The sequence below is a fragment of the Eleutherodactylus coqui genome, chromosome 2 (genome assembly GCF_035609145.1).
Source record: "Eleutherodactylus coqui strain aEleCoq1 chromosome 2, aEleCoq1.hap1, whole genome shotgun sequence".
Lineage (NCBI taxonomy): Eukaryota > Metazoa > Chordata > Amphibia > Anura > Eleutherodactylidae > Eleutherodactylus > Eleutherodactylus coqui.
The window spans coordinates 17,365,846-17,389,724 of NC_089838.1; the positions used below are offsets into that span (position 1 = coordinate 17,365,846).

A 23,879-nucleotide genomic window follows, 5' to 3' on the forward strand; every position below is an offset into this window, starting at 1 on the left:
AGCCAGCACCTACTGTACACCGATGAGGGGCAAAAATCCCCGGACCGGTGTCCATGCACGCTTAGCTATCCCTTCTGGAGAAGACTCTGGCTTGTATTCCCAGTCATTGTTACAAGGCCTGTTAAAAGGTCTGACATTGACTTGCAGGAATGCTGCCTTCCAATAGATGGCGCTGCAGAGGCATTATTCAATCTGTGCTACAGAGAGTTGGTATATAGAGCAGTGCATAGACACATCATAGCAGCAGTCTCTACCCGCCGGCTCAGGGACTGCTGCATATTAGGCCGGGCTCACAGGCGTGTAACTTCATTGCATATTACGCACGCATCATATTGTTCTCTAAGGGTGCGTATATGCGGCCTTTTTAAACGCATGTTGCTAGGAAACAATACAAGGAAACCAGTGCAGGACAGCGTGCATGAGATACGCCGTTGTGCGCAGGCATAAGCAATCGCAGTGATACACAGCGGTAAAACACTGTATTTTACCATACGCTCGTGTGAGCCCAGGGTTGGAGAGGGCCGCATCCCCTCAGTGGAGCGGTAGTATAGGGAGCTGGCAGAGGGCGGATGTGGCGCTAGCACTGGCGTTCTATAATGCCCAGCACGCATGTGTTGCTGACCTCCAATAGAAAGAAGGCACATCCTGGTTGTTTAGTGGCAATAGTCAGCTGACCGCTGCTCAGTAATGCAAGTAGGTTGTGTCAAGCAGGAGGAAGATCGTTGATCCTTACAATCCTAGGCCCCATAAGGGTCCATTTAGACAAGCCGATTTTGCATTTGAAAAGCGACTTATGCCGAGTTGGCTCAGGCAGTCTGTTTATACCGGCAGATACATTGTTGGTGCATCCAGACAAGAAATCGTTCACAATCGCTGCATAGGTGAATGAGCAAACAGGGATTTTTACGCCTACATAAAATGAACGAAAAGCGAACGATTTTTCCACGTTTGAACAATTTTCTGAGCGATCATGTAGATGAGCCTTTAGTGTGAGGGGGGGGGGGGGGTGCTGCTTTTCACCAAACATGATAAAGTCTGAACATTCATGTGAAGGATGAATGAAGGGGAAGCTGGCATATTTATCCTACTCACCAGGTGCTCTGTTCCTGTGCTATGTCCCCATGTAATTGGCACGTGGACAGCAGGACGCTTTTTAGACTGCTTTGTGCCCGCGCCCAGCCATAGAGATGATTGGGAGAATGCTCGCACAGGACAGGAGAGGAGTCGCGCTGTGTACGCTCCGACTTCACGCACAAACGTTCTATGTTATGGGCCTCACCCACGGGGACACGGCGCAGGAACGTCCTAGGTTATGGGCCTTCCTCACGGGGATACCGCTCAAGAACGTCCTATGTTATGGGCCTCACCCACGGGGACACGACTCAAGAAGGTTCTATGTTATGGGCCCCACCCACAGGGACACGGTGCAGGAGCGTCCTATGTTATGGGCCTCACCCACGGGGACACGGCGTAGGAACGTCCTATGTTGTGGGCCTCACCCACGGGGACACGGCGTAGGAACGTCCTATGTTGTGGGCCTCACCCACGGGGACACGGCGCAGGAACGTCCTATGTTGTGGGCCTCACCCACGGGGACACGGTGCAGGAGCGTCCTATGTTGTGGGCCTCATCCACGGGGACACGGTGCAGGAGCGTCCTATGTTGTGGGCCTCACCCACGGGGAAACGGTGCAGGAACGTCCTATGTTGTGGGCCTCACCCACGGGGACACGGTGCAGGAGCGTCCTATGTTGTGGGCCTCACCCACGGGGACACGGTGCAGGAGCGTCCTATGTTATGGGCCTCCCCCACGGGGAACACGGCTCAAGAACGTCCTATGTTATGGGCCTCACCCACGGGGACACGGCGCAGGAACGTCCTATGTTATGGGCCTCGCCCACGGGGACACGGCTCAAGAACGTCCTATGTTATGGGCCTCACCCACGGGGACACGGCGCAGGAACGTTCTATGTTATGGGCCTGACCCACGGGGACACGGTGCAGGAGCGTCCTATGTTGTGGGCCTCACCCACGGGGACACGGTGCAGGAACGTCCTATGTTATGGGCCTCACCCACGGGGACACGGTGCAGGAGCATCCTATGTTATGGGCCTCACCCATGGGGACACGGTTCAAGAACGTCCTATGTTATGGGCCTCACCCACGGGGACACGGCACAGGAACGTCCTATGTTATAGTTATAGGTCTCCCCCACGGGACACATCGTATGTTATGGTCCTCACCCACGGGGACACGGTGTAGGAACGTACTATGTTATGGGGCTCAAAGGTGAGCCCTTTAATGTCCTTCTCACAGTGTGTTTTGCCTTGGATTTGGCATGTAATCCATAACTATTCTCATTAAATCCATGCAAATTAGCATCCTGTTCATTTTGATGGGGATCGTCCCAGCAGTCTGCAGCAGGGTCTGTATACACAGGATTGTTTTATTGGCGATCTCTAACCATGTAGACAAAAGAATGGGAGGATATTATTTAAACAGTAACTTTTTATTGTTCTGCACGGTTCGAATAGACGGTTTACAAGGCTTTAGATCATTGTACATCAGCAATCTCATTGAATTTTACTAATTGATGTTTGCTTCTTAGGATATTTTTAAAGGGGTTGTCCAGTGTATTAATGGTTTTATTTAAAGGCGGAGAATGCCAGAAAATGGCCAACCGCCTGCATCATTCTCTGTCTCTTAACTACACGCATGCAGCAGATCAGGTGCCCTATAACTACGTGACTGCTACAGCCAATCAGCGGAGGTTATAACCGCTAAGACCTGTGATTGGTTGGCTTGTATTTACATGACACTTGATCAGCTGCATGAAAGTAGAGACTGGCGGAGGGCACCAGCGTGGCGGTGGGCTACACAGGTGAGTATTGGTTATTTTATTATTTCCACTTCTTCCCTGCCTTTTTGAAAGGGGGGTAAAAAAAAAAAAAAGAAAACTCTGCACTGGAGAAATCCTGTAAAGGATTGTGCCAAGTTCTACACTTGTCTATTATGTACATGAGGGGGGTTAAGTGTCTGATGGGGATCCACTTCCTGGGACCCGAGCCGATCACAACAGTAACAAATGGGGCATTTAGTGGCGTTTCTATTCTGTCATCTTTTACAGGTATTTTTCCTGCCGTTTTCTTGAAAGGTATATGGAGAAAAAAGCCATAAAAAGGGGCGACACTTAAGACCACACTGCATTTTGATAAAAATGTCACTGATCGCAAAAATGCTAAAAAGAGCTAAAAAAAAAAAAAAAAAAATGCTACATATGTAGACATTTTTGTGTTTTTGCTATGGACTTGATAATAACACTGGGTCACTCTTGCATGACAGTATTTTGCATGTGTAAAGGGACATTCACGTGTTTGGTTTTTTTGTAATTGCGCCCCAGGGTGCGTCTGAATCAACAAACGTGATTCAGATAGAATTAATCGACGGTCGATCAATAAGGTCTCCATTTATGCAGCTCTCTGTTAGTTTCCGGCGATGGTACCAGAGAGAATGACATGGTCAACCCAGTTTTTCTCTTCGGCACAAATACTGAAAACTGATGGAAAGCTGCTGGAACGCAAACCTTATTGGTCTCCGTTTTAGAAAGTGATAGTTTGAGGTTCTGTCACGGGTCTCTGCCAGAATTCTGTTTTGATGGTTTTTCACTACTTGCGGCTTGTGATTGTCCCTTAAGCCAAAACCAGGAGACTACACAGAGAACGTACAGTAGAAATATTTGCACTTCCTTCGGTGCCCGGACCTACTTCTAGTGTTGGCTTACAAGTGCTAACGACGCTACGGCTGTGTGACTAGGAGTCTATCCAAAGCACAGTATCTCTCTCCATTAGGCCATCTACACACGGTCAATATTTCACGTCTGGATTAGTAGTAGAACTTAATCAGAGAAAGTATAATGAAAGATTTGCGCCTCTTCAGTTTTTTGGACCCACTCCCTGATGAAAAGAATGCCGTGAGGAACCGGCCTTAAACTTTCTCTCATAGGCCCCCTTCACATGGGCGTGATTTCCCACAGAATTTCCGCCTGTGCCCGTCTGCATTATGAAACGCAATCCTATTCAGATGGCCGCGACTTGTCACCACAGAGCCGCGGGAGCAGGTGAGAGCCAGACCAGACCGTGCAGGGACGCGGGTCGGATCCCGCTGCGAGATTTCTCGCCGGGGATCCGACCCAGCCGTCTGCAGGCGGCCATAGTATTTCAAAGTCAAAGCCAAAAGTGGAATGTAGAGGCGAAATACTGTAATCTGAGCGTGGCCTTGGGGCATGCTTCACGTCTGTGTGCTGTCCTTGTCCAACAAGGACCCATAACCGCCAATGTGAATATTCAGCACATGCGCTCTATTGGTTCACTTCCTTGGTTGGGAATAGCCCGTTCAATGTTAGGAGATCCGTGACGTTCAGAGAGCATATGAACGATGTCCGTGTGCCGTCTGGATATTTTTTAGCGGACACAACACAGACAAACGTGAATTAGCCCTAATATAGAACTACTTAAAATACACCCTGCTAATATATGTTCACGTTCCGAGATGTGGATATGAAGGTAGTAGTGGCAGCAGAAGTTGAATTCCATTATGTTAAAGGGGTTGTCTCGCGAAAGCAAGTGGGGTCTATACACTTCTGTATGGCCATATTAATGCACTTTGTAATGTACATTGTGCATTAATTATGAGCCATACAGAAGTTATTCACTTACCTTCCCTGTGCTGGCATCCTCGTCTCCATGGCCCCGTCTAACTTCAGCGTCTAATCGCCCGATTAGACACGCTTGCGCGGAAGGGTCTTCTGCCTTCGGGTCTGTCCGGCAGCAGCGGCATTCTGGCTCCGCCCCGTCTACGCGTCATCGCGTAGCTCCGCCCCGTCACGTGTGCCAATTCCAGCCAATCAGGAGGCTGGAATCTGCACACGTGACGGGGCGGAGCTACCCGATGCCGCGTAGAAGGGGGCGGAGCCAGAATGTGCCATTCTGGCTCCGCCCCGTCTACGCGTCATCGCGTAGCTCCGCCCCGTCACGTGTGCCAATTCCAGCCAATCAGGAGGCTGGAATCTGCACACGTGACGGGGCGGAGCCAGAATGCCGCTGCTGCCGGACAGACCCGAAGGCAGAAGACCCGAGACGGGGACGCCAGCGCAGGGAAGGTAAGTGAATAACTTCTGTATGGCTCATATTTAATGCACGATGTATATTACAAAGTGCATTAATATGGCCATACAGAAGTGCTTACCCCCACTTGCTGCCGTGAGACAACCCCTTTAAAGTTCTTCTCTCTTTAAGTCTAAACGCATGCCTTACTCATCCATTCTTACATACATTTAATATATACTCATAAGTTGCCTGCCTAAAAACGATTTTGTGGCATCTAACGGCTTCTTTTCTCCTTCCTTTTTGTCACCCTGCAGTGTTCTGTGCCAAGGTCTTTGTGGCTAGGCTGCTCCAACCTGGTAGAGAGCATGTGCGCACTGAGATGCCTGCAGAGCATGCCCAGTGTCAGATGTCTCCAGGTGCCTTTCTTCTTTCTTGTTGTACTGTTATCTGTATGCTTTGTCTTGTGCACTACCCATCACTTTATGTTTTTGACTTGGTGGCCTGAATTTTGCATGCCGTTTTTTATTTGTTATTGGTGTGTTTGTGTTATAGTGACATCTGTAGAGCATGTTAGTCTTTTTTTTAATTTAGTTTTATAGCCTCGTAGTGCTTTAAGGGCGCTCAAACAAGGCGCAGCCGGCCTGTGGCACCTTGCACGTGGTTGACAACCTATACCATTGTGGTATGGCCGTTTTGGTCCATTTTCACGACCTGTCTGCTCCGCGTACGGGGAGCCCTTAAAGCTACGTGCATGAGAAGAGCTTGAGCAGTTGTTAACAATGGTATGTTGCTTGGCTGTGAAGTCATGATAGTCCGTTCAGACCTTTATAACTGCTACCTTCTATCTTGTTTCTCTATAGCGTCTCTTTCACTTAGGGAAACTCATTCTAGCTGCGCACGGCGGACAGATACTGCCAACTGTTCTCCGGCCCGAGGGGGTTGTCCGTGAGATCGGGCACTTCTTGGATATTGTTCTGGTTTCTCAGGTGCTTTGGGTTCCAACCTAAAGTTAGAAATCAGTGGTTGTATGATTGTTGTGCTGATTATTTTAGCTCTTTTTAGTGGTTTTTCTTCTCAGTATTTTATGAACCTCTCTGATATTTTTTGCCTATTTAAGGAGGACTTTCTTTAAGAAAGATTGCTTTTCAGAAGCCAAGATACCATGGCCGCTGTAATCGCACGCACTGTACTCTAGTATATCCGTTGACGGCTCAGAGGGTGACGCCTTTGATCTTTCCACCAAAATTCTACATTCTGCAGCAATGTTTTTGCTGCTTTAAAGAATAGTAGTTTGTGGAGCCCAGTAGTATAACTTTGTGAACATGGCCTCTAATGATCTCTTTTCTGGACTTCACTTGCAATGGCTGGATGCTATGGCATAATAGCAACATGGTGACCATCCCGGTTCTTCTGCGTCTGTGTAATGTATATACTTCTGTCTGCAAAATGATTGGGCAGGGAGCCAATCTGCACAAGTTCACCATGCGGCAAGCATTTTCGGCTCTTAATTCAGAGATGATCCCCAGTTTCAAATCTATGTTGGAATCTCCGGCCGGAGTTTCGTCGCAGATTCAGCTCAAAATACCGGGCGGACCCCATTATAGTCAATGGGTGCAGTTAGATTCTATCCAGCGACGGAGCTGTTCGGCCGCAGGGGTTTCTCTCCGGGACTGATTACTCTAGGAAGCCATTACTTTTTTTACTGGTCAGCAATCTCAACTGTAGAAAACAACCCCAGAACCTTGGTTCCAGCATCACATTCTAAGGACTGGCTATCTGGGTCCTGTCCTGTGTTGCCTACTTATGTCCATTTTTGAAAAAAAAATAATTGTAGGCTGTGTGTGACAGATGCCACTCTATGGTATCCATTAAATGTATGTATAAGTCTTGAAACGCTCATGATAATCTGGTAAAAAGATTCCATTATAGCCGAAGGGTGCCGGGTGCATTGTTTCAGAGACTGGGTAAAAATTCCCTATCGTTTCCACTTTTTTTCCAATTATTCCAAACATCCATCTGAATCGTCATGCTGAACTCCAGTACCTTTTTTTTTTTTTTGCCAACCTGCGCCACCTCCGCTTACCTGCCATCTTCAGATTTACACATCTTTATTTAAAATGACCGCCAGTGAGTGCAAAAACTACAATTCCCACAATGCTCCATTGCCCGTTACACATTTGCAGCTGTACAAACTCTGAGCATGCCCGACCAGTAAAACCACGGAGCAGTCGGGTCGTAACGATTGGATACCAATGGAGAACTGGGTGGGGTGGGGGGCGGACCACAGGTAAAGCAATATATCTGCAGATTTGTAAAACAAGTTATAACTTCATATTGCAAACTTACATGCCCTCTTCCTTATGAAGTATATGATCTTCACTTTGAATCGCCGGAATACCCCTTGAAGAGGAGGCCTAAGGCCACTTGCACACCGGCAAAGTTTGGCTGCAGAATCCGCGGTAAATGCCATCCATAGCATGCTATGGTAAATTGATTCTTCCTGCACACGAGTGAAAAACCAATTGCGGTTTCTACTCACGTAGAAAAAATTGCAGCACTGCTCCACTTTTGCATGGACCTCTTCAATTGAAGCTAATGGAAGCCGTGCGACCCGCGGCTCTTCTGCAAAGACATTGTGGAAAGGTCGCCGGTACCCGCGTCATCGCCTAGCGTCGGTGCAGGAAAAATAAACATTTGAAGGAAAAAGTTGTACTGCGCATGTCTGACAGCGAGCCGTGCGGACCATTTGCAGCATAGATGAAAATGAAGGAAAGCAGGTGTGCGGGGTTACCAGCCATTGGCAGAGTCGGAATCCGCTGCGGAAATCCGGCTCTGCCATGTGCAGGCGGCCTAAGAGTGGCATGTGTCACCAATGAGCTATGATAGAAGTTTATTGGTTTCATCATGAAAAGCTTATGACATATCTGTTTACCCGGTGGCCAGTATAGCCTGCGGGTGATGGCTGCCAGTATAGCCTGCGGGTGATGGCTGCCAGTATAGCCTGCGGGTGATGGCTGCCAGTATAGCCTGCGGGTGATGGCTGCCAGTATAGCCTGCGGGTGATGGCTGCCAGTATAGCCTGCGGGTGATGGCTGCCAGTATAGCCTGCGGGTGATGGCTGCCAGTATAGCCTGCGGGTGATGGCTGCCAGTATAGCCTGCGGGTGATGGCTGCCAGTATAGCCTGCGGGTGATGGCTGCCAGTATAGCCTGCGGGTGATGGCTGCCAGTATAGCCTGCGGGTGATGGCTGCCAGTATAGCCTGCGGGTGATGGCTGCCAGTATAGCCTGCGGGTGATGGCTGCCGCTGTGGAAGCCTCCTTTTTAATGTATATGTCAAGATGTTTTCCTGTCATATGTCGGAGACCAAAAAAAATTAAAAAGTCTTGATGTGATCCTACACTGTAGGTGGCCTTCAGCCATGTCTTCCGAAATCTCCGTAATGTTGCATGCTCCAGTCAGCTTGGTGTACATACTTATCTCCTGTGGCCCTCAGGCTGCTCCAGGAGCTCCTTATCTCATGCTAATATTTGAAGGCCCTTTTACCTAGACTGATGATCAGCTCAACAAATATTTGCTCCAGACCATTGTCCTGTGTTGTAAATATGCCCAGCGATCTGCCAGTGGATGAGCAAACATTGGCTGATTGCATCTCTTATGGCCCTTTTACACCAAGCAAGCTGATGGCATCACGTTAGGCCAATTCTGTAGCCAGTGCCTCTGTTACCTGACGCTCCCTTGCTCAGTAAAGCAGGCTGCTTGAAATTGGCCGCCGCCTCTCTATCTCGCCACCGCGGCGGTTCTGCATATGTCTGGTCTGCTCAATGCCGCGTGTCAGTTCATTCTGCGGGTGTGGTGCTGGGGGCGGCGGGTATCTGAGGGGATCTGATTGTACTACAGGAAAACCATTGATATAGCGGTAACCCACTCCGCACTCGGTGATTAGTAGATGTGCTGTGGAACTGTCCTGGAAGTTAATTCCCTACATTGCTGAGCGCGAGTGTCACTGTAACTAATCAGCTGATGTGACAGCCGCCCAGCGCATCTACCCAACCGTAGATGAACCTTTCAGCATGTAATGTGGCGGAGGGAGCTGGTAAGCCTCGTTACAATACAGAACTGCACCGAAGCTTCCTCCGCCACATTACATGCTGAAAGGTTCATGTAGGGCCGGCTGGATGTGCTGGGCGCTGTCACAGTTCATGTCTTACACTGACATTAGCGCTCAGTAATCTAAGAAATGAATGAATGCCACAGCCGCCAACACGTTTATAATCGCAGATACGTAAGAGCAGCCGTATGGGCTGATTTATTTATTTTTGGTATTCCACTGGGCCGAAGTCCCTGGTTGCATCTTCCAAGTTCCCTTGAGGCACCAAAAATAAAAATCGGTTAAAATGCTTTGCGGCTCCCAGTACCGCCGCCCTGGCGCTTGCTGCATGGAACTTGGAAAAAGCGACGGGTTGTCGTTTGCTGTTCATTGTGCACATGGCAGCCTGGCCACTCACAGGTTTCGGTGGCCATGGAAGAATCGCCACCGTTTTTGCATGCCATGTGGCGGGCATTGGGGCTGCAGCTCTAAACAAGGAGCTGCCAGGATGGGTGAGCATTCAATTTTAATTTGATTTTGAAGTCTGTTTTAAGTTTTATTTTAATTTTTGTTATGGAAAACTCCTTTAAATTGAAGAAACAAAATATAAAAATGTAAAAAATACCAATGTCCATAGCAACAGGCTATCTTCAAAGGCTGCTCCAATGCACTTACAGGCTGACAGATCTGCAGCCCCTGTGATAACGATCTCCACAGCCTCTGCCTCTCCTGCTGTTGCAGCATGTAGGGGTGTTTGCGCACACATTACACACTTTCTTTACCATCTGGCCAGAATGTCTCTTAATGCCTGATCATTGGGGTGGGCATTCAGATACTGCCCACTGCTGATTGGAGCAGAGATAGTGTAATGCAGCATGGGAAGTAAGGACAGAAAAAGAAAAGCAAGACAGTGAACTATTCCCCAAATGCTAGCCTTTCTACACAACCCCCTCTCTGAAAGTCAAGAAGGTCCAGAGATGTGTGTGGTGTAGGTCCCGGCATTCACTTCGTGCTGGCTGCAGTATTATTATTTTTTGCAGGATGAGTGGTATTCTTCAATGGTATACTTTAGTGTTCCCGGTAATATATGGAAAAACTTTTTTGGGAGCCGGGATACAAAATTGCAATTCTGGTATTCTTTACTTTTTTTTTTTTTACAATCTTAACCACGCAGGATAAATATTGTGATATTTTAATAGTTTGGACATTTATGAAAATGGCGATACCAAATATGTTGTTGTGATTTTTTTAATTGCTTAGATTTATGGAGAAACCAGGATTAGGAATTTTGAATGTTTAAAAGTCCCCCCCCCCCCCCTTTTTAAAAATACTTTTATGTAGTCCTCACAGGGGACTTGAACTTGCAATCATCTGATCACTTGTACTATTTGCTGCAGTACATAGGGATTGCTGTATATAGGGATTTTTGGATGTTGCCAGGATCAGGGCTTGTATGGTAGCCCTAGAAGGCTTTCGTTGACTAATCATAGTGCAAGGGGGGTACTGATGGGGCGCGGCAGGGGACGCCCCACTCCTGCTGACTATTTAGAGGTGTGGACAGCTTTGATAACTGCATCCTAACAGTTAACTGTCATGATCAGATTGTGGCAGTTACCGGCAGCTGTCAAAAACAGCTGATTGCATGCCGTGTGCTGAGTGGACTTGTTTCCCCCAGCCTGTTTGATGAAATGGCCGCAGCACTCGCCTGTCCACCTACTGTCACTTTAATCACCTGATTAGCAGTAGTCATGTGTGGCAGACCCCCACTGATCAACTATTGATGACCTATCCTGAGGACCGCTCATCAATAGTTAAATCTATATATTTTCATATAAACTTTTTTTTTTTTTTAAATTCCTTAAAAAAAAGATTTAATGGGTTTTCCACGGAGAATACTACTGATGACCTATCTTCAGGATGGGTCATCAGTTGATCGGCTGGGGTCTGTCGCTCCGGACCCTGACCAATCCGCTGAGCGGGCGCAGGCTGTCGGGGCCGCAAATACACGGAGGTCGGAGCGGAAGTCTCAGTGCCGACCTCTGTGTAGGATACCGTATATACCGGCGTATAAGACGACTTTTGAACCCCGAAAAATCTGCTCTGAAGTCGGGGGTCGTCTTATGCGCCGGTAATACAAAAAAAAGAAAGTGTCAAAAAAAAAAAAAAATCATTACTCACCTCCCCCGGCGATCTGCGGCGCTGCTGCAGGCTGTCGCTCCCTCCTGGTCCCCGGCAGAGCATTGCTTTCTGGACGCAGGGCTTGAAATCCCCGCCTCCAGAAAGCTAATACTGTGATTGGCTAACACACGCTGTCAGCCAATCACAGCCATTCAATGACATCATTGAATGACTGTGATTGGCTAACACACGTGCGCCTTCAGCCAATCACAGCCATTCAATGATGTCATTGAATGGCTGTGATTGGCTGAAGGCACGTGTGTTTTAGCTAATCACAGCCATTCAATGAGGTCATTGAATGGCTGTGATTGGCTGACAGCGTGTGTTAGCCAATCACAGTATTAGCTTTCTGGAGGCGGGGATTTCAAGCCCTGCGTCCAGAAAGCAATGCTCTGCCGGGGACCAGGAGGGAGCGACAGCCTGCAGCAGCGCCGCAGAACGTCGGGGAAGGTGAGTAATTTATTTTTTTTTTTTTGGTCCACTGTATTTCTGGCGTATAAGGTGACAGTTGGGGGGTCGTCTTATACGCCCCGTCGCCTTATACGCTGGAATATACGGTAGGTCATCAGTAGTATTCTCCCTGGAAATCCCCTTTAACTGCTTACTTTCTATGCTTCCATGTGCTGCGATACTGGAGGACTGAGATTTTCGCAGAAACAGTCGGGCCAATTGTTGGGACTCCGAAACCAACGACAAGAGAAGGGAAATGTGTAACACAAAGTTTATAGCGGGTGACGGGGAAGAGAAACCCCTATTTAGTCAGTTAGGATTTTAATATGCTGCATAACTAAAGTGTAGGCTGTGTGTTGGGAGCGCCGGACACCCATCCTTTGGGCCAGATTCACACGGCCATATCTGAGATTCTTGGACGCAATTCACAATGGACAGTGGACATTGCCTGACCAATTCTTGTCCGTGAAACGGATGAAAATAGGATATGCTGCAACAGTTTTTTCGCAGGCCATCGGTCAGTGTAAAGGAGCGCTTGCATGTATAGCCTAATTGCCTATAATGGGTCCGTGAAATACATGGGCCAAAAATGTGGACATGTAAATAGATGCTCTTACTGTAGGATGAGAGGACATTAATGGCAAGTGGGCCGAGACCGAGAGGCAATGGGTCAGAAGGGAGCCAGTCATTGAGCATGTCGTCGGCTTGATTCGGAGGGGGGGGGGGGGGGGGGGGGGGTGATAGAGAAGTGATGGAGCAGAACTAGCAGAATGGTGAGCTGCTCAGAAAGTCAAGGCTCCACACCAGCCCAGAAGGTTCAGTAGTTCTATGGTTCAGTTGTAAGAAGCAGAAAAGGCACTCCTATGGGCTCTGCTTACTTACCGCCTTTTCGAAAAAACAAAATGTTAATTATATATGTATTTAATGACTTTAAATTTTATTTGGGTCACAAATGTTTCAGTTTCGGTGCCAATGGCTCCTGGGTAATGTTTTAGTCTAGAGCTCAGACTATGTCGTAAAGAAACGTCTTCTGGAAAGTAGAATGTAAATAAATCCTATACATTTAAGGCCCATTTACACTGGGCGATTATCGCTAAAACTTCGCTCATCGGCGATAGTTTTAGCAATAATCTGTGCGTGTAAATGGGCACGGGGCACCCGCATTTCGGGCACCTTCGCTGAGCATTAAAATCAAGCTCACTTGATTTTAGCAATCAGTTTAATCAGTGGTTCTCCATGGGGAAGTGCTGATAGCATTGTCAAGCTCAGATCCCGGGGGAACAAAGGATCTGAGCTCAGCTAATGGCCTAGGGCTATTAGCCGTGCTCAGTGGAGGCTTCATTAACATACATAATTGGCATTTAAGTAGCTGAGAAGCTACTTGAATATCAATTATTTTTTATGCAAAATAATCGCTCAAAGCTCATGTCCTTTGAGTGATCTTTGAGCGATTATCTACTCGTGTAAATGGGCCTTTAGCACAGTCGTCTTCCACTTTAATTAGTTTGTGATTTGAGTCTGGCTAAAGGATCTGGTACTTGTATGTGGAAAAAAGTCTCGTTAGCTGCTTCCCCCCCCCCCCCCCCCTTTATTATTTTGCATGCTGTATTTCTGTATCTAAAGCCTAATGTGATCTTTTAACAATCTTCACTTCTCTTTAATAGACAACCTCTGTTATGGATGATCAGAATGAAGATGAATCTCCAAGGAAAAACACTCTATGGCAGGTAGGAACACTACAATGTGTCTCTTTAAAATGTTTTTTTTGTGTAAGGGCTCATTCACACCAGCATTCGTGATTTCCGTTCCTCTGTTCCCATTTTTGGAGCAGAGAAACGGAAATAAAACACAATTATACATGTCAAGTTTCTTTTCCCAGTGATTTCAGTGGGTTTTCAAAAAAATGGAAATGCTTTTGTTTTCTTTCCTTTTTTTGCATTTCATTTCCTCTTTTAACACCTAACAAATGCCACATCTGCAGCAGCCTGTGCCAGCGGTGACGCAAGGCTGATACCTGGATTTAGGGACCGGGATAAGAGATAACTCCGACGTTTAACCTCAATGCTGAACGTGGCACCAAAGGGATTTAAAAAAAAAAAAAAAGTCCTCCCTGTCTGCAATCGACCCCTGTAAACTATTACATTTAAAAAACAATCAAAATGTCACTTGTTCAAGTCCCATTAGGGATTAAGCAAAAGAAGAAAAAGCGATTAAGGGCTCCTTCCCACGGACAGATTTCCGCCGCGTAATACGCGGCAGAAATCCGCTGCGTTACCCACAGCTATTAGGTTCTATTGAACCTATTAGCACAATGCTAAATCACCCGTCCTCACCCGTGACATGCTCTATTTGCCGCGGGTGTGCGCGCGGACGGCTTCCGTTGCAGCCAATGGCTAGAGCGTCATAAGACGCTGCGGCGCGTCACGCACTCTATTGCGCATGCACGCTGAAGCGTCATGCGGGACGTAGGACGCAGGATCCTGAGGTAAGTATTGGGGTCTCTGGGGCGGGGGGGGGGGGGGGCGCCGTGAGCCCGTCATGGCCGTGAAAAGCCGGCCTGAGTCTTGAAAACATAAAGAAGAATCTATGTGAAGTTCATAATAAAACATAAGTGCTAAAGCCGAGCTCAAAAAAATTCAGAGCTAATAAAATAAAGCATTACTTAGCCCACAAGGTGAGTGCCATTTAGAAAAAAAGGGAGTGACAAAAGAAGCTGAAATACAAAAAGTTTTGCTATATTTAAAAAACTGCAGCTTGCCACAAGAAAATACAAGCTCTCACACAGCTTCATCGCTATAACAATTATGGGGTCAGAATATGGTGGCAAAAGGCAAATTCATTAATGATTAAAACGCATGTGTCCTGCAAAAAAAAAAAAAAAAGCTTTCATATGGCTGTGTTGGGAGGGAATAAATGTGGGTATGAAAAATGACAACTCAAACAAAACTGAATTATGATGGGAAGTGGCTAATGAGGTCCATATACAACCTACCCACAGGTGATAAATGTATGATTGCAAGGGTCTCTGCCAATGATCACAAGAATGGGGGTCTAGAATCACCTGTATGAATGGAGCTGTGATCATGCCTGCACACTACTGCTCCATCCATCACCCTCATGGGACTGACAGCTGAGCTCTGTGCGCTCTGGACCCCTATTTTCGTGAGAGGTGGGGGGAGTGTCCTAGTGATGTTGGGAATATTGTTTATGGGCCAGTCGCTTTAGCTCCGTTCAGACGTAGGAGTTCCCAGGAAATGCTATACATTTCTATTAAACACAACCTGTCAGGGTCCCTAAGCTGCCCATGAGAGAGACATACATGCTGATTTCAACTGTCTGTCATTTATACCAATCGATTTTCGTGGTTTTTGCAAATCTGACTTTCGAAACTGCAGGGCTAGGCTGGGCTCGTCCGTATCCGTACATGCACACTCCCTCCAGGTTCTTATTGGCGGGTCCTGCTAATCAGCATCTGGTGGGGAAAGTGCAACTATATGAATACGCATGAATGTCATTAAACTTCTCTCCAGTCCAACTCTGTCCAAAAAGAAGATTGGCATAACCTCTAAAACTGATTGACATAAGTAACAGACTGCTGAAATCGGACTGTCTGTCACTATACCTTGCGCCTCTAGACTGGGCAGCTTTAGGGACCTGACCGGTTCCCTTTAAGGTAGGCCTGCAGACTGTGACATGACTGTAATCATGTCAGTCCTGTCACACTACCAGCGCTGCTGCTGTCCTGAACTTTACCAGCTGCTAGTAAGTGCAGCAGTAACGGCGCCGCTGCTAGCGTGACAGAACTGTGCAGGCAGTTCTTTACTAAAGGACCTTCAGTGATTGACAGTCATGTCACCAGGTGCGCTGGCCAGTCATATTCACAGAAGACCCGGGAGCGGCGGGGCTCAGAATCTTTATAGTAAGTGGGAGGAGCTTACTACAGGTACTTATGCTAAGGTTAGGCCTCTGGAACAACTTTTATCATTGGGCAGCAGTCAATTCGGAGAAGGCCCCAGGAGAGGCGATGCGTGGAATCTTTATACTTATGAAGATTCTGTGCTCCGCTACTCCCAGGACCTTCTCTGAATTGAATTTTGCCGAATGGTAAATTATTCTGGAAGCCTAATCTTGCTTTTGTAGTAAACTGCTTACACTTATTATAGATCTATAGAATAGATAGGCTTTTAGCAGCTTGCTTACAAAGTGAACCGCTAAAAGCCTATCTTCAGCCCCAAGAGGACTCCATATTGGACCCAACCTACTAGTTGTGCAGTCCTGCTTTAAGGTGATCACAGGAGCATGGCTGTTACCATAGTGCTGGGGTAACATCTGGGATCAGAGAGAACTCAATTCATGGCGTTTTAACCCTGTGGTTTAGAGGGAGGGGTGTGCATCTTGTCGCTCCTCACATGCAATTATAGGGTGCCGATGGGCTGCTATAGCAGATGTATATCTTGGGGTATGTTCACATGTCGTGGAAAATCTGTGTCAAAATTCACACTGGGTTTTACCCGTTCAATTGAAAGAGATCTGGTGTGAATCCGTGTCAAAATCCACACCAAATGGTGGCCCTTTAGGGCAGCGCAAAATTTGCCACTTGTAAACATGCCCTTAATTGTTTCATAGTAATCTTACTAATCTGCATAATAAAGGTAACATGTTACTTGTACCACATGATTAACACATTACCAATGGGGGGTGGGAGATGCTGCTGCAGAATTGCTGTGGTTTGGGGGTGGGTTTTCCTCCCAGAAACTGTTTTCTCATACTTACCGCAAAAATGGTGCCATACGCAAAATGGTGCCATACCCACTAAAAACAGTTGCTAAGTCGATGGGGAAAAACAAAACGTGACTTTCAGTGTCGAGATGGAAAAAAAAATTGCAGAAACGTAATCCGGCGGCGGTGGTAAAGGTGTTCAGTAAACGGGACAAGGAAATGTTTCCTGGCAGGTGTGACGCCCCCAGCTGTTCAGTCCATCACAAAGCATCAGTACAGCTGTCACTTGATTTGTCTTTCCTGTCTTCCACAGATAACTAATGGAACATCGTCAGTGATTGTATCCAGAAAGCGCACATCTGATGGAAATTATGAAAAAGAGAAGGACTTGTGTATAAAATATTTTGATCAGTGGTCTGAATCAGATCAGGTGGAATTTGTTGAACACCTTATTTCCCGAATGTGTCACTACCAGCACGGACATATTAATTCTTACTTGAAGCCCATGTTACAGCGAGATTTCATTACGGCACTACCAGGTAAATAGAAAAGTGCGTAGAAATGATGCAACATGTCTGCAGGGAAAAAAGAGAATTGACCATTTTAATCTTTTGTATAGAAATATGATAATGGACAAAACCGATCATTTCCCCTTGTCTTTAATCCAAGAAGAAGCATGGTTGTATAGAGAGGGGTCTGGGCTAGTGACTATAGAGTTAGAAACCAGAATTGTAGTCGCATCACCTGACCAGCGGCGCTGCATTCACTAGAGGCCGCTGGGAAGCGCTGACAACGCGATAACTTCGGAGGTGAGGAGGGAGGTGATATATGTTCTAGAAACCTGATTTTGAGTCAAAATATGCACCAATGGTGCATATTTTGACTGTTTTGGATGTGGAATTTTTGCCTGTACGTGTAAACGTACCCTAAAAAAGGGGTTCTTTGGGACTTGTACTACTTGATGACCTATTCTCAAGATAAGTCATCTATAGTTGATCAGCTGGAGTTTGCTCAGGATCCCTGCAGATCAGCTGATCCCCGGGCCAGCAGTACCAAATTGGCTGCTGCAATACGAACACTGCTGTCTGTTTCCATTGCAATGCCAATGGGCTCGGAGGTCTGAATTGGTGGACACCCTCCAGTCAACTATCCTGAGGATAGGCGATCTAAAGTTTATCGATTGTTTATGTGAAATGTAACCTATGGGATTTCAATTTTCAAAAAGAATGTCATGTCCTCTGATTAGTTGAACCGGGTGCATAGGTTTGCAACCATGGAACTGCTAACTTTCGCACTTTTCTTTGCACCAACCTCCATTGGCCTCGGGTGCTTTAAGTCTATTGGCAGTCTCCTTTGCTCACTGCGTCATGTCCGATTTTTCTTTGCCCATTGACAGTGAGCGGATGAGGCGGCCTACTTGACAGGTTCAAAGTGCTGGGAGCTGAAACTAACAGAGGTTGGTATGGGGTAGAGAGAAAAGGAGGTGTGATGGGGGTCAGCGGGGCCGTGGCTGTGAACCTATGTAGCTGATCCCACTGATCATGAGAACATGATGGCTCCTCTTTATATTTTTGTAAGTTGGCGGTCAGAATGTTGCATGTTTGTGTCAAGCGGTTCACATTGTTGGTCTATAGATTTGGTGCTGCAGTCTCTCCTCCATAAACGTTTGCCGGGGATGTGTTGAGAGCTAGGACCCTTCTGTAATAGCAGAATTGCGGTGGTTCCACTTCAGAGGAGAATGGTTCTTCTGCATCCTAGGGACCAATTTCTGTCTGTTAGATGAAATAGACCTGGTAGAACGAGATAATAATGGATTATAGAAAGAGATACAATGACTTTGGCTATACAAGTACAGTATATGTGTAAAATATGTGATAAGTAACCTGATTGTTCAAGCCTGTGTATTTAATCCTACAACACGGCACTAAATAAGTCTAGTTGTGTATGTAGGCAATCCTGTAGCGCTACTTAATAAGTAACTGATTGTACATCTACACATATTCCGTCTGGGCAAAATATTAAACAAACCTGATACAGCAGAAGTTACAAATCTAAGACCAGAGGGCAGCACAATGCAAGTTGGACAGGATTGAACCAGCAGTGTCATGACCATCTCAGACCCCAGCATGTGTTTCACCGTGTCCTCTTTTTAGGTGGCTGAATAAGGCCTCATGTCCACAGGCACGCACGGTGGTATCCCGCAGCGGTTTCCACCCGTGCCTGCAGCCATGAGGCCAAATATGGCATTCTCACTCCGTCGCAGCCGGATCTTCTTTCTTCTGCCCAACGGATGTACGCGGCACAGCACAATGACAGCTGCGGGTGTGCCACGAGTCCGGACGGCTTCCATTGACTTCAATGGAAGTTGCGGGACATCCACAGGAAAATTAAAGCATGCTGCGATTTCTTCCTGCGCTTGCGAGCCGCAAACCAGGAAAAAAAAAAAAAATCACATCCGCATGCATTTATTTGTCCTGCGGATGCCGGTGCATCCCTATGGGTTTCTGGAGCTGCGGATTTTATAATTAAAATCCGCATGTGGACGTTGGGCCTTAGATGATAGCTTAAAGGGTATTCCCATCTCAAAAATGTCAGGTGAGATATGCACACTAGGACTCCATTTGTGTTTTTGTACCCTTACTGCGTTCTAGTAGTGGTGGCAACACTTTGTGTACTTCATCATCTCTGCTATCGGAAGCACACACGCCGGAGCATGTGCGGTAGCCTCTTGGCAACTATGGAAGTGTATAGGACGCCTCTCAGGTATATGCAGTAGCCCTGGAGCCATTGTATACTGCTGCTGGCTGCATAACTGGCAGGTAATGTATCCCTGCTCTGTAGCGTTCACCTCCTTGTCAGCAGGAAGGATCCAACTTCTTACGTCTATTCAGCCCCATCCTCTAATGTAATCTTATAGTCTCCGGTCTCCCTGCACTGTCACATAATGCTCCATTCTCCCGGAGTGAGGACAGGAAGAACGGAGCATTACCTGTCAGTGCAGGGAGACCAGAAGGGATGACCTTACACTTTGAATGCGTATAAAGAAGTCGCATGCTGGCAAGGCTCTTCTTCACTGATAAGGTTGGGAAATCTACTGAGCGGGAATATGTTGTCTTCTTATGTGTAAGTATACCATTTATCTCTGCGTTGGCAGCAGATTATGTGGGAGCAGAGATAATCGGAGAAGATGACAAATGAAGAGAAGTTTGTTTCAAAAGAGGAGATGAGAATACCCCTTTAACCCTTTGCAATCCAATTTTGGATTCAGGGTTTCCTGGGGGGGGGGTTCTCTTTCTGTTATTATAAAATGGCACCACCCGCTGGCTAGAGCCAGTACTGCAGTATGTGACATACCGGCCCCTGACAACAGAAATAAGACTTAATACTGTCTACCAATACAGGCCTAGTGCCTTAGCATATAGCGTGAAGGTCTATCACATTATAGCCATCCAGGGCATCACCATAGGGTCCGTCCACCCTGTCAGGTTCGTGGCTATTCAGCCCGACAGCAGGAGCTCGTGCTCCCCACAGTGTTCTCCACATGGCTCCCGATGAACCTCTCCCAGGGACCTAATGGACATGGAGGTTCAGCAGCTCGGAGGTATTTGTCTTGCAGAATTCTTTTCTTACTGGAGATTTTCTGCAAGCTGCCCATAAGCCCCCTAGTGGCCAGCACTGACACTGCATGGCTACAATAGTTAAAGGGGTTGTCCCGCGGCAGCAAGTGGGTCTATACACTTCTGTATGGCCATATTAATGCACTTTGTAATGTACATTGTGCATTAATTATGAGCCATACAGAAGTTATAAAAAGTTTTATACTTACCTGCTCCGTTGCTAGCGTCCTCGTTCCCATGGAGCCGACTAATTTTCGCCCTCCGATGGCCAAATTAGCCGCGCTTGCGCAGTCCAGGTCTTCTCCTGTTCTCTATGGGGCTCCGTGTAGCTCCGCCCCGTCACGTGCCGATTCCAGCCAATCAGGAGGCTGGAATCGGCAATGGACCGCACAGAAGAGCTGCGGTCCACGGAGGAAGAGGATCCCGGCGGCCATCTTCACCGGTAAGTATAGAAGTCACCGGAGCGCGGGGATTAAGGTAAGCGCTCCGGTAAGCTTTCTTTAGGTCCCTGCATCGGGGTTGTCTCGCGCCGAACGGATGGGGGGGGGGGGGGGGGGGGGTTTGAAAAAAAAAAACCCGTTTCGGCGCGGGACAACCCCTTTAATATTCAGTGTATTTCTTGATTACTGCTGCATACATTACACACTATATACCTATATCTCATGTAAACTACGTTCATATATGCACTGCATAGATATCAATTACCTTTTGCGCTTGGCAGAAGGATGTGTTCCTTCCCATGTATAACTTTAGGAGTGGGACTGTTGTCTCCTGAAGCCTTTAGATGTAATGATTAACCGAGGAGCAGATGCACGGTACAAGCAGCCCGAAGCACCAGCTGATACGTTACATACCAACCACTGATCGGCCTTATAGTTTGTCTGATGTCTACTGTAGCAGACAAGTATCATGGTGGATTCTGTATGTAGGAGTAAATTGCTGTGTCCTACTTTGGCCTCCAGTAGAGTTGATGTTGATAGGACCAGAGAGTGCTTGGAGTAGGAGTCATGGCTGATGTGGGTTGTTGATGGCTATAAAGGGCTTTGGAACAGAATTTGGCCAACACCACTTCCACAACTTGGCTGGGATTTTGTCAACCGGATCAAGAGATTTAAGCTAAACCGATCAAATCCTACGTTTAATTTATGGCCTAGGGAGGCAATATCTCCATGTAAAGAGTACCTGCTGGGGTAGACTAATCACCCAATAGTCATGGCAAAACCACCTACAGGGTTATTACTCATGTTTAATGTCACTCCGATAAATTTGATATCGATGGAAACAAACTAAAAATACAAAATAAATGTTTTGTATATCAGCGGTGATTAATGTGACCCCGCCCCCCCTTTGTTACCCAACGCATATTAACCTTTTACTCCCCACTTCTACACAAGCCAACCTAAATATCCAATCCCCGTGAATCAGCCAACCCAAATAACCAATCACCGGGAATGAGTAAATCCAAACAGCTAATCAGATTGCGAATGGTGTGGATTTGGGGAGTAATATAGATATATGCCACCCCAACACACATGGAGCCTGTAGTCAAGTTCCTGCCACACATGTTGTAGCGGATCATGATTGTCTGGTGGGTGGTAAGAGGGAGGTATGTAGTCCCTACCACTCCCCCAGAGGAAACCTCACAAGGTGTAAGGTCCGGGGAACATGGGGGCCTAGGAAGAAGTACACTGTTGTCACCACAGGCACAGCCAGTCCATCTGTTTGGTAGTTGACTTCTGACTTCATTGTAGTAATATGAGCGGGGGATGTGGTTGTCTACTTTCCTACAGGTTATAGCACAAAACGCTCTCCTCGGTGGAGTCGCGCATACGCTCCACGTAGACAGGTGGGTTTTTTTCTCCCCTAGGTACTTACATTAGATTTGGTAACAACTGTACTCGAAAGGTGGAAGGCGGCTTAACCCCTTAGTGACGGCGCTTTTTTGCTTTTTTCCATTTTTTTGTTTTTTCCTACTCCCTTTTTAAAAAATCGTAGCTCCTTAATTTATCCATCGACGTCGCTGTATGAGGGCTTGTTTTTTGCGGGACGAGTTGTATTTTTCAATGGCACTATTTATTGTACCATATAATTTACTGAAAAACTTTTAAAAAATTCTTAGCGGAGAGAAATGGAAAAAAAAACGACATTCCACCATCTTTCGGTGCGTCCTGTTTCTACAGCACACAAATTGCAACAAAAACGACCTGATATTTTTATTCTATGGGTCAGTACGATTGCTACGATACCAAACTTGTATAGTATTTTTTTTGCTGTAGTACTTGTATTTTTTTGTTTTTTAAAGATATTTAATTTTTTTCAATTATTTTCTGCGGTCATCTTGTGCGCGCAATACCTTTTTTATTTTTTCGTCGACGTAGTTGAGCAAGGGCTCATCTTTTGCGGGATGTCCTTTAGTTTCTTATAGTATCAATTTGGAATACATACGACTTTTTGATTGCTTTTTATTGCGTTTTATCTGGGAGACGGGCAACTAAAAAAGTGTATTTCTGGCGTTCTTTTTTTTTTTTTTTCAGACGACGTTCACTGTGCGGGAAAAATAATGCACTACTTTGATAGATCGGACTTTTACGGACGCGGCGATATCAAATACATATTTTTATTTTATGATTTAGATTTTTTATTAATGGATATGGCAAAAGGGGGGTGATTTAAACTTTTATAACTTTTTTTTTTTTTTTTTTTTTTAACAATTAAAAAAACTTTATTGATTATTTTTTTTACATTACTTTGAAGTCCCCCTGGGGGACTTTAACATGCGATGCTTTGATCGCTCCTGCAGTATGACGTAATGCTATAGCATTACGTCATACTGCTTTTTTACCGGCAGTCTTTCAAGCCACCCTGTGGGGATGGCTTGATAGGCAGTCTGCTAAGGCAGCCCTGGGGCCATTCATTAGGCCCCCGGCTGCCATGACACCTGCACGGATCCCCCGATCTCACCGTGGGGGGGCCGTGCGGGACCCCCAAACAGCGCTCGGAGGATTTAAATGCCGCTGTCAGAATTGACAGCGGCATTTAAAGGGTTAATAGCCGCGAACGGCCGAGCGCAGCTATTGCCCGCGGGTGTCAGCTGTAATAAACAGCTGATGCCCGCGCTGTATGGAGGGAGATAGCGCCGCTACCTCCCTTCATACACGTCCTGCAACAGCAGGACGTAGTTTTACGATAGGGCTGTCACTAAGGGGTTAAACACTAAAGAGTTCATGACGTCATCGCTTTCCATTACAGTTTATATACTCTCACAGAGAGAACGTCGCCGCGTTTCAGGGCTGGGAACTGCTGCCGTCAGTAGGGATAACGTTGCAGATGTTTGTGCAGAACCTTCTATGCGGTCGGCTGCGGGACGTCCAATTCTCTGCTTGCTCAGACGGTGGATTTTTGAGGACTTTGTGTGAAACTTGCACGGATGCGCTCCGCTGTTTCCACGCTTTTACCTCAGCAGCTTGAGAAATGAAAGCTTTGCTGTGATTGATTGCTATGGGGAACAAGGACAATATTGTTAATTATGCTAAATGAAGAGTTTGTTTTAATTGATCTATTACGGCGCAGCGGGTCAGTAGTTCACGCATCACGCCGTACATGTGCTGCGCCAATTATCAGGGGGCTCAGAAGCTTAGCTCTGATCCTGGTGATTTAACCCTTTTAGATGACCTCTGAGGGTCAATGATGAACGTGACTGCTAGAAATAATACACTGCACTA

General features: G+C 46.7%; 1 protein-coding gene across 1 annotated transcript in view; it reads left to right on the top strand.

Moving 5' to 3' along the window:
• The window catches only part of FBXW11 (F-box and WD repeat domain containing 11), a 56,934-nt gene that overhangs the window by 10,327 nt on the left and 22,728 nt on the right, over positions 1-23,879 (top strand). Inside the window, exons 2-3 of the mRNA XM_066590416.1 lie at positions 13,486-13,548; positions 16,854-17,079. Of these exons, the coding sequence (XP_066446513.1) occupies positions 13,486-13,548; positions 16,854-17,079 (289 nt within the window). The remainder of the gene's footprint in view (positions 1-13,485; positions 13,549-16,853; positions 17,080-23,879) is intronic.